This window comes from Gallus gallus, chromosome 18, assembly GCF_016699485.2.
Source record: "Gallus gallus isolate bGalGal1 chromosome 18, bGalGal1.mat.broiler.GRCg7b, whole genome shotgun sequence".
Lineage (NCBI taxonomy): Eukaryota > Metazoa > Chordata > Aves > Galliformes > Phasianidae > Gallus > Gallus gallus.
The window spans coordinates 10,180,966-10,198,169 of NC_052549.1; the positions used below are offsets into that span (position 1 = coordinate 10,180,966).

The 17,204-nt window shown below is 51.5% G+C and overlaps 2 protein-coding genes across 2 annotated transcripts; both read right to left on the minus strand.

Annotated features, from left to right (window-relative positions):
* Positions 1-815: 815 nt before the first annotated feature.
* Positions 816-5,619, minus strand: GAA (alpha glucosidase). Its single transcript, XM_015295601.4, has 19 exons — positions 5,206-5,619; positions 4,988-5,133; positions 4,726-4,891; positions 4,552-4,648; positions 4,365-4,484; positions 4,162-4,280; positions 3,958-4,089; positions 3,510-3,620; positions 3,253-3,366; positions 3,073-3,157; positions 2,879-2,996; positions 2,585-2,718; positions 2,347-2,498; positions 2,121-2,269; positions 1,900-2,041; positions 1,617-1,715; positions 1,350-1,514; positions 1,008-1,160; positions 816-937 (listed from the first exon to the last, which is right to left on the minus strand). The coding sequence occupies exons 1-19, from the start codon at positions 5,593-5,595 to the stop codon at positions 878-880; spliced, it is 2,652 nt and encodes an 883-aa protein (XP_015151087.2). The 5' UTR covers positions 5,596-5,619; the 3' UTR covers positions 816-877.
* Positions 5,620-5,822: 203 nt separating this feature from the next.
* On the minus strand, positions 5,823-17,178 carry CCDC40 (coiled-coil domain containing 40). The gene is made up of 18 exons (XM_025141717.3): positions 17,151-17,178; positions 16,210-16,381; positions 15,889-16,046; positions 15,318-15,401; positions 15,010-15,229; positions 14,608-14,765; positions 13,580-13,702; positions 13,077-13,198; positions 12,100-12,343; positions 11,808-11,990; positions 10,677-10,922; positions 9,745-9,958; positions 9,021-9,190; positions 8,610-8,701; positions 7,940-8,060; positions 7,283-7,471; positions 6,723-6,881; positions 5,823-6,170 (listed from the first exon to the last, which is right to left on the minus strand). The coding sequence occupies exons 2-18, from the start codon at positions 16,349-16,351 to the stop codon at positions 5,925-5,927; spliced, it is 2,871 nt and encodes a 956-aa protein (XP_024997485.2). The 5' UTR covers positions 16,352-16,381; positions 17,151-17,178; the 3' UTR covers positions 5,823-5,924.
* Between the last annotated feature and the right edge of the window lie 26 nt (positions 17,179-17,204).

Below are 17,204 nucleotides of genomic sequence, written 5' to 3' on the forward strand. Positions count from 1 at the left end.
TCCCTGCCTGCACCCCGTCCCCCTGCAGCTCTCGGTGCTGTGCTCACTGGGAAGCAGCCAGCAGCCACCGGTGGGCACACAGAAGTGGTGCAGTTCTCATTTTGGCACAGTGCACCCAGCATGCAGAACTGCTGTGGGGTGTGTGCTGTGGGGCTGCCGTGGCCATCACCTCAGTGACACCCCCGGGTGCAGGGAGGGGACAGGGGACGTCGTCTCACCTGCAAGGCAGCCACGGCGCACCCTCCTGCTCTCTGTGGGGCCGTGCTGTGATTAAACCCCACAGCTCAGCACAGCTCCGAGTACCCAAATGCCAGGGATGGAGCCAGGGTGCCCCAACCCAGGGGAGGGCTGAGAGCTGATGGTAGGACAGGCTGTGACTGTGCCCCGTGGCTACAGCAACGCCGACTGCTGGGAGCAAACAACCACTCTTTATTCACAGCATTTCTCCCCAGGCCCCCACCCACTCCCAGCCCTCGTGGAACAGCTCCAGGCTGCACCCCACACCCAGCACACACCGACCACCACAGCCCAGTGTGCAGAAGGGACTCTCCCATGTCCGTCCCAAAACCACAACCAGGAGAATCCCCACAGTCCCTGACAGGTGCCAGATTTGTCAGGCTGATGGGCTGCTGCCTCAGAAGGCACTTGGGTCATTTTTTTCCCCACTCTGTTGGTGAGTTTTTCCCCATCCCCTCAGGTTCTACAGTCCTGCTTGTGCCAGCCCCATTCCTACACCTTCCATGAGTTCATTTCAGCACAAGGATGCCAGGCTCAGGCACAAGCAGCTGCAATACATGGGCAAGAGGCAGCACTGCTTCGGAAGGGATGGACAGATTCAAAGCACAATGGCACAGTGGCACCCTGGGCAGTCACCTGCTCAGGACCAAGCGACCACAAACTGCTCCCACATTGGCAGCAACACGGAGACACGCAGCACCTGGGGAGGCAAAAGCAGAGTCAGCCCCATCCCATGGGCCCGGGGCTCCCCCAGGAGGAGCAGCACCCACCTGGGTGTCACTGCGGTACGAGAAGTCCTCCACGGGGACGCCGTTGGCCAGGACTCGCTGTGGAGCACTGGGGACACCCAGCACGGTGACAGCCTCCAGCAGGATCCCATCCAGGTGGCCGCCCGCCCGCAAGATCTGGCTGAGCACAGCGCCCTGCGGGGACAGGGAAGGTCACCCAATGCTCCCAGGACCCCCCCGGGCACCAACCCCTCACTCCAGCCAGCACTGCATTATTGCGAGCAGCTCGAGGGGACGCAGTGATGGCAGGGCTCACCCTGGGGACTTCGGTATGATGTGGGTCCCTCAGTGCCCCCCAACTCCCAACCCCCCTCCCATGCTCACACGTGCAGCCAGGAAGAGGATCTCAGTGCAGTCCCCCTTCTCAAAGCTCTGCCAGCTCTCCCCATCGTCCCAGTACAGCTCTCCACGGGCGAAGCCGTCCGGCGTCAGGGCCACCACCACAGTCATCCCCTTCTTGCGGGACTCAGCCGTGTTCAGTCCGGGCTCCTGGGGGCGCAGGGTCAGATCCAGGCCCTGCCCCAACCCCATGCACGGCCACGGAGAGCCTGGGTCCCATCGTCACCAGGGTGTCACACGGAGAGAGCTCACCTGCAGGGGCAGGATGTGCCCTGCTCGGATGTGCACGTTAATGGTGTCCAGGGGAGCTGCTAAGAGGATCCACTGTCCTCTGCTGTGGATGGTCGAGTCCTAAATAAGAAAAAGAAGAAAGGACGCATCCTGAGGATCAGCACATCCATGGGGATCCCAGCAGAGCATCACAGCCTGCAGACTGCCACGAGGCATGGAAGTGTCACAGCTCTGGGGACAGCTCGCAGGCATGTGTCGGGGTGAGATGGAGGAAGGTACACACCGTCCCACAGCCAGCACTTACCCCTGTGAAGCTGTACCACGTCCCAGCTGGGAAATAGCCACTGACTTTGGTCTGTCCCTGCTCCAGCACCGGTGTGATCAGCAGCCCTGCGCCCCACAGCAGCTGGCGGTCCACGCTCCACGTGTTGGGGTCTTTGGGGAACCTGGGGAGGAGCGAAGGGGCAGCACCACAGCACAGCCCATCCTGCACCCACGGCCCCATGCCCACCACCTGGCACTCACTCGAGGAACAGCGGCCGTGCCACCGTGTCCCCATCCACGTGTGCCCGGTGGAAGAGGGTGTAAAGGTGGGGCAGGAGGGAGTAGCGGAGGCGGAGGGCCCTCCTCATGGCATCCTGCGCGGCCAGGCTGAAGGCGTAGGGCTCCTGTGGCTGCGAGAAGCGGGAGCTCAGGCAGTGCCATGGGTGGCGGTGACGGATGGGGACACGGCCCTCGGCCCCATGCTCACCCGGTTCCCGTGGTCGTTGTGGTTCCTCATGAAGGGGTAGAAGGCTCCCAGCTGGGTCCAGCGCACGCACAGCTCCTCGGATGTGTCACCCACAAAGCCACAGATGTCAGCGCCCACCAGCGGAACCCCGAGGAGGTTGAAGAGCAGCACCTCTGTGTGACGCACAGCGATGGCACAGCGGCACAGGGATGGCTGCGCAGCCCCAAAGGGAAGAAGGGGATGCGGCCCCGCAGCCCACCTGGCACGGAGCGGGCCAGCTGCTCCCAGCTGCTCTCCACATCCCCTGTCCAGTGCCCTGCGTAACGGCCGTGTCCCGCAAACGTGGAGCGCGAGATGACGAAGGGCCGCGTGCCCCGCACCCTGAGCAGCGCACTGCAGGGGGGGACCGGGGCTGAGCCCTGCGCTGGGGGCACGCAGCTGTGCTGCAAACCGCCCCCCTCCTGCTCCCTGCATCCCCAGCCAAATCCGAGCCCACACTTCCACCCCAATGGCGCCGGCATCCCCAGCTCCCACCCAGTGGGCCGCTCCTTACTTGTGGGAGGCGATGGCCTCGGTCAGCCCGTACAGGCTGTGCAGGTTGTAATGGGAGGACAGGTGCTGCTGGCTGGAGGCACAGATGGTGCCCGCCTGCAGGCGGCCCCCGAACACACCTGCACAGAGAGGTGAGGGTGAGGTGGGGGCTGCCAACAGAGCACCGCCCACGGCAGCACCCCCAGCGCTGCTCACCTGGCACGTATGGGGGCTTCTCCAGGCTGTTGTCGGGGCAGCCGTCCTGGGAGCCCTCCACAAAGTTGGACGGCTCATTCATGTCCTGGGGAAGGCAAGGAGGAGCCCTCACTGCTGGGGGAGTGGGGGGGGGGGGAAGGAAGGTGGGGAAGGAGCTGGGAAGCTGCATTGACCACTCACAATCCACATGCCGTCGAAGGGCACCTGCTCGTGGAAGTCCCTCACCATGTCGTGCCACCACTCGTGCGTCTCAGGATTGGTGAAGTCTGGGAAAGCCGTGGGGCCCGGCCACACCTGCAGGAGGGGCAGTGCCGGGCAGAGCCCCGTCCCCATCCCCGGCATCCCTCGGGGCCCCCTGGGTGCACCCCTCCTTCTCATCACTCCCCACAGCCCCCACTGAGCCCCCACACTCCAGGACAGGGCTGTGCCCCTCACACCTTCCCGATGAGCGGCTGCCCCGTGGCGTTGCGGATGAACACTCCTCGCTTCAGCCCCTCGTCGTAGGGCCGGTAGGTGCCAGGCGGCCCTGAGCTGCTGATGCCAGGATCCTGCAGGGCACAAAGCCGGGGCGTCATCAGCGAGGACAGGGAACGGCTCCCAGCCCCTCCTGGATGGGATTCTGCACAAGACTCCCAACCCCAACCCCAACCCATCCCCCCATACCACTGACCATGTCCCCAAGTGGGGGGCCCAAAGCTGAGTGCAGCGCTCACCACTGAGTCACTGCATTCAATTGGCTGATGACCGAGCGCTGCTTAAGAGCTACTAAGAATCGTCCAACCACATCTCATGATTTATCATAACACTGTGAATAAACCCCAAACCGCCTCTAAACCAAAGCCATGTAGGACTCAACCAAGGAGGCAAGCGAGTGACGTCCCTCACCACGATCATGACGTAGTGCAGGCCACGCTGATGGAAGTCGTGCACCATGTCGGGGTAATCCCTGAAGGTTTCCTTGTTGTAGGTGAAGTCCCTCTTGGCATCCATGTAGTCCAGGTCGTTCCACTGCACGTCCTGCAGGGCAGTGCCCGGTGAGGAGCCGCCCCACACGGTGCCCACAGCCGCCCCACATCCATCACCACGTACCAGGGGGAAGCGCCCAGCTGACATGTTGGCTGCAGCCTGCCGGGTGGCGGCGGTGGAGGAGTAACCCCAGCGGCACAGGTGGAAGCCCAGGGCCCAATATGGGGGCATGAAGGGGAACCCTGCGGGGCAGGAGGGCGGCTGCTAGCGGGGGTGGTGACACGCTGTGAGCACCCGAACCCCATCGCCACGCTGTGCCATCCTACCAACGACATCCAGGTACTGCCGCACCACGCTCTGGGGGTCAGGGCCCAGGAAGACATAGAAGTCCAGGATGCCGCCCGTCGTGCGCCAGGTCAGGGCCGGGCTGGGCTGCAGGAGCACGTCTGGGGGCGCAGGCAGTGGTCAGGGCAGGCTCGGTCCCGGTGCGGCCCCACGCCTGGCAGCACTCACCCATGGCATTGCTGTTCAGCAGGAAGACGCCATGCGCAGAGCCACCATCCTCCAGCACCAGGTAGAAGGGGTGGGAGCCATAGAGGTTGACCTGGGGCTGGAGCAGAGCTCAGGTGAGACCACAGCGCCCGCCCGCCCCCCGCCAACCCCATCACCCCTCGGCCCCGTCCGTACCACGGGTGCCATGTCCCGGTTCCACAGCGTGACCTTGGTCCAGGCCGTGTCGAGGATGAGAGGGGTCAGGCGCTCCCCCAGCCCAGAAATGAAACGGGAGGGCAGAGAGGTGGAGATCTGCAGGAACTGGTCCGCAAAGAACAGCGGAGCGACGCTGGTGTTGAGCCTGCGGGGAGGAGCGGGGAGTGCAGCCAAGGCACGGCACGGGGCAGGACCCGGGCTCGGCACTTACAGGACCTGCACTTACAGGACCTGCACTTACAGGACCTGCCCGCCGGGCTGCCGGAACACGACGATGCCGAACGGGTCCTGGCGGAGCCGCACCCCATACAGGAGGTCGGCCGCGCGGATGCTCACCCGCGGTGTGGCCACGGGCACCTCGTAGCGCTGCCGCGCCGGATCGCGGAGCTGCGGGGGAGAGGGGCTCAGCGGGGCCGGGGGCGGCGGAAGGGGGGGGGGGGGGGGGAGCGCCGGGCGCACCGTGAAGCGCAGGCGGCTCTCGGTCTCCAGCGCCACGTCCAGCCGCAGCGTGCCCACGTCCGCGGGCAGGAAGCTGGGCACCACGCGGCGGAGCCGGGCCGCGTAGCCGCCGGCCGTGGCCGTCACGTTGTCCGCCCGGTAGCTGCGGTAGCCGCGGGGGAAGAAGCACCAGGGAGGGCCGCCGCCGTCGCCGGGGCCGGCCGGAACGTAGCAGCAGCCCCGAGCCTCGCAGCCCGCCCGCGCCAGCAGCCGCTCGGGGCCGCAGTCGAAGCGGTCGTCCGGGGGCACCGCGCAGGCGGAGTCCGCGGAGCTGCCGGCGGAGGGGAGCGAGCGGAGCAGCAGCGCCAGCAGCACCGCCCGCAGCGCCGCCATAGCCATAGCCATGGCCATAGCCCCGGCCCCGGCCCCGGCCCCGCTCCTTCCGGGCTCCGCTCTCCCTTCCCGCTGTGCGCGGCGCCGCCTCCTGCTCCCAGCGGGGCACCGCAGCTCCGCGCCGCTCCGCACCGCGCGGCCCCCGGAGCGATGCGGCTGAGCGCCGCCTGAAAGCGCGGAAGCGACGAACCCGTGTGGGAAAATAAAGGACGTGAAACGGATGAAGCAAAATAAACAAAACGCGCTTTGCGATAGCACGTCTTTAATGAGGATTTGCATTACATTTCTTTATAAAATCTACCACCTCTCGTCCTTGGTTGCGTTGCCCACACCTGGTCCCGCAGCTATCAGGCTTCCTGCGAGCCCAGCCCGGATTCCAGGCACTCCCCGAGCCACTGCAGAGCCGGGCGGTGCTGCGGCTGCTCCTGCTGCACCCGGTGGACAATGGCACTGACAGCACGGAGCCGCTCCTGCAGTTTTTGCTGTTCGTTTCTGCAGGCCTGCTCGGAGCTGCACAGGGGTGTGTACTTCCCTTCCTTCAGCGCCTGCAGATGCTTCTGGCGTGTCTGATAGGCCACAATCTCCAAAAGGTTCTGAGAAAAGCAATAGCGGAAATGGCTTTGATAGCAGGCTGCACACGGCAGAGAAAACAACACAACACGATTCATGGTCCAGAAGTACTGTCACCACTGTGTTTTGAAATAGAAGGGGTTCTTAAGGAGGAAAGTGCATCTTCATGTTGAGTGTTGTAGATGTACAGTGACATCACATCACTCCATAAACCACAGAAATACCCGTGCATACATGGACGGGCCATGTCCATGTATGGGGTCGTTGCCAGGACAAGGTTTGACAAGCTTAAAATTTCATAGGATGTTATTCAAGACCTTGAGCTGGCTCTCAAATTAGTGCTCTCACCCTGACCTATCCAGTTCTGTGCAGTGTTTCCCAGGAACACGCTGCAGGTTGATGGTTCCAGGTAAATGCTGCCTCACTAAGAGCGCGCCGGTAGCATCAGTTCAGGACCGTCCCCAAAACAAGCTTAGCTAACTCAAAGTGCTGCTAAAATCAAGTGTGTCCAGCCCAAGAGGGTGAGACGAGGAGACAGGACCCGGCAGCACAAGGAGGAAGCAGGTTCCACTCACCCATCGCTTTTTGTACCGAAGACATTCCGTGTGCGAATCGAGGCCATGGGACTCAGTCTGCAGCATGCACATTGCTTGTTGCTTTTCCAACAGGCTGGCACTGAGGGATGCCTGGGAGCTCTCCAGCTCCAGGATAATTTTGTTGCAGTCTTGAGCATTCTAGTAAATGGAAGAGAAGGAAATGGCAGACTATGGGCTGTGGTTCTTGAGTTCAGCTACGCTCCCAGCACCATGGCTTGGGGCTGACAGAGTTTGTGTTCTTCACAGTAGGCGGCACAGTTTTGGATTTAGGATGAAAATAACATTGATTACATACTGATGTTTCAGTTACTGCTGAGCAGTGCTTACACTGAGTGAAGGACATTTCTGTTTCTCACGCTGCCCTGCCAGCAAGTCTGCTATCTTCACAGGTTTTCAGCTATTTAAAATGAGCTCCCAAAGCCTGCCCTCTGTGCAGGGCCAGGCCTGAGTCTGTGCACCTGTGCTAAGCACACACTGGTGCTAATTACAAGGCAAATGCTGGCTGTGTCAACTCGTGCAGCACTGCTTTACTTGCTCACCTTCTGGGTTTCAGCAATCTTCTTTCTCAGCTCCTCTTTCTTGCGGCAGAAGTCACTCTTGGTGATACGTTTCTTATCTGTTTTGTTCTGACCTTCTCCACGAATTGCTATGGCCTCTCTACGAGAAACAGATGCCTCCATGTCACGAATCATCTTCTCCTGCTGCTTCATCAGCTGGCTGTAGCGGACCTGCCATTTGTCAAAATATAAAGTAGACCAAAAATAACAAATGGTTACAAATGGCACCTAATTGAAGTCTTCTGTGTGGCACATCCCGTCAACATAAATCAGATCTATGTGACACACGAGCCTTTGCAAGCCAAATTTTGTTCTACATCGAAACCTAGTTTGCTCTGTATAGTCCTGGAAGGCAAAGGACTGCCTCAGTTACCAGCTCTGTATCAACATGTCTGAAGTAATCTTCAGAATGTTTCACTGAAATCATTAGCAACAGCAAAAGCAGAAGAGCAGAAATATCCTGAGAATGAAAGGAAGAGCTGCTTCACCAGAAGACTTCTGGAAGCAGTGATTAAGATGAAGCAGTATTATTAATCACCATTTCTTTGTTTATTGGAGTCACAAAATAAGGTGATATATTTCATTAATGAAAAAGAAAGCAGGTATTTCTAAATCCTGCTGCAGCACACAGTGGCTTACCTGCATTCTGTGAATCTCTGCTCTCATGGCTCGGATTTCCCCTTGTCCTCTCTCAGAATCCACAGCTGAGCGCATCTCTTTTGTCAGCTGGATCTTTTTCTCCCACAGCATGATTTGATGCCTTCAGTGACAAAAAGGGAAAGGAGGGCCTTTGTAAACAACAGAGAGAATGCTCTCTTTGTGTAGCAGTGGCAGCATGCTGCTGAGGCCGATTCTGAACACAGAACAACCTAAAAGTTTGCACACAGGACATGTAAAGTGGCAACAACAGCACAGCGTGAAGTCAGACAGGAAGCTCCACAATTTATAAGCTGTCATGATGACTGAAAACAAGCAAGCCCAGACTGACAGGACTGATGGAGGCCAATTAATTGCCCAGTACAGCACACTGGCTTTGGGTTAATAATAGATCACTGTGACATCCAGAACTAGTATGCTGGAATCATTAAAACCAATATCCTCTCAGCTCTTGGTGGTTCCAGGGACAGCTAATGCACCTCTGTTTCTCCATTCCAAACATTCATTCAACTCCTTTCATCTTCTCCCAGAAAGACAGAGGCACAATTACAGGTGCTGGTTGAGTTTGGTGACTGGAGAAAAAAGGCAACAGGGGCCATTATACAGTAGTTCTAAGACTGTGGCATTAAGCAACAAACTCTCTGGTACCTACTCTGCTTCCACCAGGCTATTTAAGAGTCTTTCCTTCTCCTCAGTCAATTGGCTGTGCTTCTCCTGCATCTCAATTGATTCTTTTTCTGCTGCCTGGATTTGGGAAGTGTAAAACAATACAAATTTGTCAGACTGAGAAAGATTCACAGCATCACTATTTATCTCTGATCTGCATATCCCTTTTGGTTGTCAGTTTCTTATACTCCACAAGTGGCGTACCTGACGAGTTTCTGCTGCGTGATAAAGAGTCATCATCCTTAAAGAATAAAGAAATTGATGCTCTTTCTGTGCATAACTATGTAACTTCCACTTAGCCATACTGTTCTGTAGCACAAAGCTATTTTCCTCTGGGCCACCTGCTGTACAGATCTCTCAAAAGCCCAGTCTGACCATACCATGGGAACTTCTGTACCTTGAGAGAGCGTACGAACTCATTCTCTGTGATAATGTTGCCATACTGCAGCTCTGTGAAGCTGCTGTTGTTCTTGTTGATCAACACATTCAGCTTTATCAAGTCATTGGATATGCTCTTCATGCGACGTTCAAGGTCTTTCTGCTCTTTTATTTCCTGTTGGATATCATCTAAAGGTGAACAGAAAAAGGAATGTAAGATTCCTGTGAGCACCAGGTTGACTCATGTCATACCAATTTGCTGTTAGAGCAAACAGCCCTGCACGTGGAGCCACATGAGTGGCACACACCCAGCCAAAAAATTTTTCCACGCTGCCCAAAACTCAGATAAAGCTTTTGATAGAGACTGCTGCTATGAAAAAGAGCTGGTTTAGGCCAAGGAAACTACAATCACCTGTGGGAACATTTGCCTGCCAACTGTCCGCAAGCTTTGGATAAAGGCATGGAACTCATGGACGTGGACATGACGGGGCTGCTTTGGGTTGAACTGTTTCAGTTAAGGCAGCAGATCGATCATTATAGGAAATATAACAAACAAAACAGCAGGAGGTGCCTGGCTCTTAGCCCCACAGTGTAGCTCCGGGCCACGTGTGTTACTGCTTGCACACATATGTGAGCACTGAGAGCATTCTTTGGTGGAGAACACAAAGCCTGTAAGCCTTTTCTCCCTTTCTTACCTCCACTCGTGGCCAAACGTTTTAGGAAAGAGTTAGGGAATTACTTACTTTCAGTGCGCACTTTCTTCTGCTGCATTATTGTCATCTGTTTCTTTAGCATGTCCAAGGAGGTGAGCTGGTCCTCCTGCTCACGGGTTAGTTTGAGCAGCTCTCTCTGCAGACTGAGCCAGTACTTCTGCAGTGTCATCACCTCAGAATTACATTCTTCTATTTCCTTGGTCAGCTTGTTGATCTCAATTTCCAATGGTCCCAATTCTTGCCCCTGTACAAGTGCAAGGTTTGGGATCAATTAGATGGAAGGTTCTGGAGAACTCATTTATAACACCAGTGCTGAAGGCAGTTCAGCTGCTGCAATGCCTAACTCCCTGCTTCTGTTTCCCATGAGTTGAATAGCACTAATAGGAATGTATGACCTCATGGGAGTAAATGCAACAGAAACCTGCAAGGTCCTCAGGTTCTGTAGTGAGAGGGCCACCTAAGTGCTAACAACAGGCACAGCTGGACATTCAGAAGTTTACAAAGCATATGCCACAGTACTAATTCTCACAGTGGTATGCATAACAAACTTCCAGTTCACTGCCAGGAACAGATCTGGGTATCATCCAGACAGGGCCAACACTCAATTAAATTAAGTCACTGTCCTCTTGTCGATCTTTCTAGATTTTATACTGTTACCTTATTTACTCTCACAGCATTGATGTCATTCCATATTTTCTTCAGGCAGAGACAACTCTGTGCAGAATTCTGCACTAGGCACACCCTCCTTGCACAACAATCCCCTACTTCCAGTTCCTCTTGCACGTATTAAGCACTGATTGACAAATAAAAGCAGTCACATTAACTAGTGCTGCTTTTGAATTATCATACTGATGCCTGGGAGTTTTAACTAGGCAACACTCACACAGTTACATTTATCAAGGACATCTGTGGCCAACACAAAGAACAAGATCAAGTTGGGATCAAAATGCAAACATACGTACCCCTTGCTGAGAAAGAAGCACCTCCAGCTTCTGGTTGTACTGCCTGATGAGCCCTTGCTTGTTCTCTATCAGGAGGTTGTACTTTGAGATCTCACTTTCACTGTGTCTAATTAGATCGTGGATGGTTTTTATTTCCTTGTCCAGCTCACACAGTGTTTTTTGGAGGGCCGTCAGCCTGCAGTTAGTGTGAGTTGTGTTCAGAATAACCTGGCTCATATCATTTTCAACCTTGGAAAAATGCAGCTCCTAGTAGTAGACAGAAGACAAGTTAGTATCACCAGCTGATGATCATTCACTGATTTGTAATGCCCATTTAGCAAAGAACAGGAATGAGGGAATTTAGATTCCACGCCCAGGTCTGTGCTACAAGCTGTAAGCAAGTTACATGCCATGACTGTACCTTTGTTTACCCAACCATTAACAAGAGATATCAATATTTACCTCTGCCATAAGGTTGTTGAAAAACATTAAGAAGTGTAAACATCCCCAAACGCCAAAGAGACCGTGCTGATTGCTTCTGCAACTGTATTCCTGGCCCAGATGTCTCTAGATACTTGGCTAACAGTAGTAGGACACATTGCACTTTCTCCAAAACACATTTCTCCATTTCTCGCTTAACAACAACTACAGTAACCAGAAAGAGTGGCTATGCCTATTGTTTGTTTGAGCTATGAATGCAGCTTTCAAGAACATGCCTGCTACTTTTGTCCATCCTGCACCACAGAGGGTTACAGTTTGGTCTTTTCCAATCCCACTGTCTCTGCATTTTACTGTGCAACACAGACACTAATAGGAGTTAATGCAGAATATCCAGAATGTCCAGACTTATTCCAAGATCCAAGAACACGTAACACATTATAGTAAATACTCCAAGGATTCATCATACTGCCTCATTTATTTATTTTTTAAAGTAAAGTAAAGGTTATGTATCAGTCCTTTTTTGCCAACTCTTTTGTGTTCACCAACATCATGCAATAAGACCATCGAATGAGCAAAACTGGGGTCAAAAACCCAACAAAGCTTCAATTGTGGAGCTGAAGAAGCAAAGATACTGACAAAATACACTTGCAAGACATTGCTCTAGGCTAGGATTGTGGCCTGTTTCACTCACAAACAGAAAACATACTATACCAGATCTGTTTTTCTCTGATGAAGTTTTGCAACCAGCTGTGAGAAGTGCTTTTCTGCTTTGTTGGACATCATCTGGTCCTGCAGCTTCGCCATGATCTCACTCTCCATCTGCTCTTTGGCTTCAGTTCCTTTCTCTATATCCTTACTGATGGATAACAACTCATTTAGACGAGCAGCTTGATCCTAAAAGGTAGGGGAGACACAAAGAGGATCACTACAACTGTCTGGGGAAAGGAGATTAAATTTTTATGTGCAATTCAAAAGCGTTCTTCTTTCCAGTGACTCCTCTCACCATCTTGATCCTGCTGATAGCCTGCTGTGTCTCCTCGAGAACGTGAGTATAGGTGCCGGATTCAAGCTTCAAGGCCTCCTGCTTTGAAAGGCACTGGGCAATCAGTTTCTTTGTCGTGTTGGCATCATTACATGAACGGTTCAGTATAGTGACAAGCATCTCATTCTTCTCCTCCTCCTTCCTGATTGACTTTCTATAGCCATGGATGTTTGTTTCTATGGACTTGAGGTCATGTCTGTACTTGCTGAGAGGCAAAGAAGATGAAAAACCTCACATGGGTTGACTTGTGCTGAACAATCATCTAAAATTGCTCTTTCAAACACACTATTGCAGCAAAAAATGACCATTTTTATAAGGAAGTCTAGTGCAGAGTATGCAGAGTTCCCAAAAGATGGATAGAGATATTATGATTTAAAGGGAAATGCATGTAGGAAAATCTTTCATTTCCTCTACTGCCATTCTTTCCCATTCTTACCTGGATGTCACCATACAAAAACATTTTTTTGTTCTTGTTCTCAGAGAATCAGTAAGTTTTAAGTCTCCAGAGCCAATAAATGCTTCATTTGGCAACAATAAGACAGTTTTCCCAAAGACTTCTAAAGGCATCACAGAATCTTTACCAAAAGTGACATAAAGGTCAGGAAGGATTTGTTTCTCTTTTGACTGAGGGATGTTGCAAAAGTAAAGAAACTTTTAGAAGGAACAAAATTCAAATAAAGGAAACGCTATACAGCTTAAAACAAAAGAAAACAAAACACACTTTGAGAGAGAACTGTGCTGTGGATCAAAACAGTAACAAAGAAATGTACTTCTTAGCCATTAAACTTATTTATTATGTACTTCAGAGCAATAGACTTGCTTTGTCTAATATATTCTGCTCATGCAGTAACAAGCTCGACAGAAGACACACTGCCCCTTTTAGAATCTCTCTCCAAATTATTTGAGGCCTTTCCTGGGGCATTTCTCAGATGCCATACCTCAGCAGCTCCTGTGCAGCTATATAGGCCTCATCTCTTTGCTTCACTCCAGCCAAGCTGTTAGTCCAGTGGTTCATCAATCGCTTCTTCTCCATGTTAATAGCCTGCACCTCCATACAGGCCTAGAGAAGAGAGAACGTGTAGACAGGCTGAACCTTTACTGGGTTGAGAAACCAAATACACTTTGCAATCCAGTACCTTTTTCTTTACATAATATGCCAGGCAGAAACAGCTTCAGTTAAAGTGTCTGATTTATCATCACACCAGAGCACAGAAAAGTTATAGGTCTTCAAGAAAAAGTGCTGAGGAAGTGGGCTAAGAAGTGATTTACAGACAATTCCTAAGGACAAAGGCAAGAAATATCTTCATGTCAGCAAACAGGAACAAACTATAAAACTGTGGCCCGTATTGTACCTATCACGTGAGCATGAGCCTAAGGGGTCAGTCACTCCAGATGGAAATATTAACCAGAAGGAAAAAGAAAAAAAAAATGCACTTCCTACCTCATTCACTGCTTGTCGAGTTACTTTGGTGTCCTCTGCCTGAGCCACAAACTGAGCTTCAAACAGAGCAATCTGTTCTTGTAGTTCATAGGCTTTTCTTGTTAAGCGTTCCACTAGGAGATCCTAAAGAGCCAGAATCAAGCAGTTCAGGATGAGGGATACAATCTCAGTCTTCATCAACTATATATTCAACAAGAACAACATGGCCTAGTATCAGGATCAAATGGCCAAATGGATTAGATTTGATTCTTACTGAACCTCTCTGTTCAGGTTTGAATGACTGCCACGAGTGCAGCAGAGAACTTTCGAAAGAAAGAGTCCTTCTTTGCTGATTTTGTTATCTTTTGTTTATTATTCACATTAGTAAACCGATACTTTGGGTCTTGAATTAGCATTTCTTCCTGTCAGTTTATATTCTGACACTTCTCCATTATCCAGGAACCTTAATAACTTATGATGTAAAATGTTTTATTAGAAAACATCTAAATCTGCCCTACTTCAACTGTTTGTGTACAACCCTGCATTGAGAATCATCAGTGTGTGTCCTGCTGCAAGCAGAAGGCAGCAGAGGGAGCTCCAGCACACCAACAGGCTTCCTCATTTCCAAAGTTCAATTTTCCCTGTGAACCTCACTGTGACTCAGAACAATCGTTAAAACTTGAACAATGATTCTTCCTCACTACCTTTCCATCCCCATCCCCATTTGCTTGCTTGAAGAGTGATTTACTATCATAAGAGCTGCAGAAAACCTTTGGGCAGTACATACCACTATCTTTGTGGTGGCTTTTCCTTCCTTTTTAGAAACACTTGATTTGTGGTCTGGGTTTTTGTGTGTGTTGTGTATGTATGTGTTTGTTTTGTTGGGGTTGGTTGATTTGTTTTTGTTTTCCAATTATTTGGGAATGAAGTCCCCATGCACTTACTACGTTTGTCATTACAGCCTTTCTTATGACAAGGAAGCACCTCCTCCAAGATTCATCACTGTTATCCATCTTTATTTATCTAAAGCAGACAGTTTTACTTGATACCTGTTTTTTCTTTTCCACCTCAGCCTGGACCTTCTCTGCTTCAGCCTTCTTTGTCGACTGCTTCATCAGTAAGATATTATGATGCATCTCCTCATCCATATTCTGCATGTACAAGAGACGTGAGGCCAAGTTTTCTGCTTGGGTCTGCATTGCAGAAACTGGAGAGGTGAGAGAAAGAATATTTACTCAGAACTATGTTTGAAGGACACACTTCAAGCACAAATAAAACAGAAAGACTAGAAGAGGCTGCCACACAGATGTGCCTAGAACTAGGAGCACCTATGAAACTCCCCAGTGAGTGCATCATGCCACATGAATTTTACTGTATTCTCAAATCCAGTGCTTGACTTGTATTCAAAGTCATTTGAATTAGGGAAATATCACAAGGACTGCCTCAGTCACCTTTCCTGCGCTCGTCATCCGTGTTCTGACATGCTTTCTGGTAAGTCAGCCTGAGGCCCTCCAGTTCCTCTTCCAGCTGCCGACGCGCTGTGGCTGCCTGGGAACGACGGTCATGGCTCTTCTCCAGCTCCAGCTGCAGATGGGCTAGCTGCTGCTGCACACCATAAAGAATCACCCCAAGCTCTTCTCTCTGTTCTTTGCTCTTCTTTGTCGCTGTCCTCTGCAAATACAAGAGGAAATCAGTTATCTGACTTCAACTTAGACAGGGACAGGATGCTGTGAGGAGGCAACAAAATACTCTTATCTACCAGTTCTCGAAGCTCTAGGTCCACTTTTTCCATCTGCTTAGTAAGGTAATTCTTGAGGGCAGTCTGGAATCTTCTCATCAGAGGCTGTAAAAAAGCGTGATGGTGATGATTTTAACACACTTGTATAAATAAATGATGAAGGAACCTTAATACTACTGCCACTACTGAAGAAAACATCATATTCTCTACCATGGAGGTTTGGATTCCTATTTAGCCACACTCACTGCAGCAAGTTATACAGTGGGAGTTCACTGACAACAGAAAATGACGACTAAGAATATCTGAAAGTCAGAAACATCAGGAGAGCCACATCTTCAGCCCATCCACTCCCTCTTCTATCAAGTACTTGTCTCTCAGGAGTACTAAATAGTATCCAATATGCCCACAGCATTGCTCACATTTGAATCTGAGTTTAATAGTGAGACTAGACATTCAGTAGTCAATACTTTTGCAGAACCAATTTTTAAACATCTATTTTTAGCACACAGCTAAACCACTGCTTAGAATTTGCCTTCATCATACAGCTGCAAATACAACCAATAGCAAAAAGCAAGATCTGGAGATTTCTCACATGTTCTGGATCCAAGACAACTAGCTGTGTTTCTTCTGCTGCTTCATTACTTCTTCCACTTGCTTCATTTTGCTCAGCTCCAAGCTGCTGGCGTTCCTGTTGCCATTTTTGGCCACCATGCTCACTAGCAAGCTGCCTAGACTGCTCCAAGGCAGATTCTGAACAGAAAGGGAAAAAATAAAATTAAAAAAAAAAACAACACATATTTTGTAGTATTATGTCTACAGTTGGATTCACAATCACCAGAAAGGGAGAAAGCTAGGTATTTTGTTTGTCAGATGGTATCACCTACTGCAGTGTCAATACGGAATGGGATGATACCTGGCTCTGTGGAGCTGTTCAGCTCCCCTGGAAATGCAGGTGCCTGCACAGGAGCTCCTGAAGCCATATGGGGAGGGTTCTCACTCTCTGTTCCTGGCTGCTCCATCTCTGTCAGGTCAGGGGGGCTGCCATCAAATTCCATTTTGTCTGAGAAAGCTTCAGGAGATTTTTCCTAGAATATGAAATTCACCAACTGAATCAGCTTTGCAGTCTGTCTGCCCCTAAAAACCTGCTTATTTTTGTCATTATGAGATATGGACAATACGAAGAATAGGAAAGAGAATCCTGTTCTAACATCAGCTCACAAAAGTACTGGCAAAGCTGCATCACTTCCGATAAAAGAAACTTTGCAAAGATACAGCACTACAGAGGAACGCCTCCCCTTACATCAGAGCCTTTGTGTACTTCATAGAATGGCTTGGGTTGGAAGGATCAGGCTCCGACCCCACAGCACAGGCCGGGCTGCCAACCTCCACGTGTAATACCAGCCCAGGCTGCCCAGGGCCCCATCCAACCTGGCCTTGAACACCTCCAGGGCTGGACGGGGCATCCACAGCCTCTCTGGGCAGCTGTTCCAGCACCTCACCGCTTTCATAGGAAAGAACGTCCCCCACGCTCGACCAATTCGCTCCTCCCTGCTGTATTTCTGATGGGTTTCGTGGCTGCAGCAATAAAATCGCCTCATCTCAAAGGGACCCGGATGTACCCCAGCGGCAGACACTACACGGTACTGACGGAGGAAAGAGCCGTAATCACAGGCAAACCTCAAAAAACACCATCAAACCCTACATTGCCGTGCACCTACGGAACTTTCTTCGGGATAACTCTCTTTTTCGGGTAAATTGCTTTCTGATTTGCCCACAGCAGCCGTGCGAGAAACACAACAGACGAGGTGGCACCGCAGAGCAGCGGGGCCGGGCCGGGACGCAGCCCGCACTCACCCGCCGCCGCCGCCATCTTGCCGTTGCCAGGCGACGCGTCAACAGCCGGCCACG

Excerpts from the sequence above, each read along its gene's own strand:
- CCDC40 (XM_025141717.3), bottom strand. The coding sequence starts at position 16,351 with ATGGAATTTGATGGCAGCCCCCCTGACCTGACAGAGATGGAGCAGCCA. Across the intron at positions 12,344-13,076 it reads GCTGCACAGGAGCTGCTGAG|CAAGTACAGACATGACCTCA; the intron begins GTATGGCATCTG and ends TTTGCCTCTCAG. Across the intron at positions 11,991-12,099 it reads CTATCAGCAGGATCAAGATG|GATCAAGCTGCTCGTCTAAA; the intron begins GTGAGAGGAGTC and ends CCTACCTTTTAG.
- GAA (XM_015295601.4), bottom strand. The coding sequence starts at position 5,595 with ATGGCCATGGCTATGGCTATGGCGGCGCTGCGGGCGGTGCTGCTGGCG. Across the intron at positions 5,134-5,205 it reads AGAGCCGCCTGCGCTTCACG|CTCCGCGATCCGGCGCGGCA; the intron begins GTGCGCCCGGCG and ends TCTCCCCCGCAG. Across the intron at positions 4,485-4,551 it reads GCTGAACAGCAATGCCATGG|ACGTGCTCCTGCAGCCCAGC; the intron begins GTGAGTGCTGCC and ends CTGCGCCCCCAG.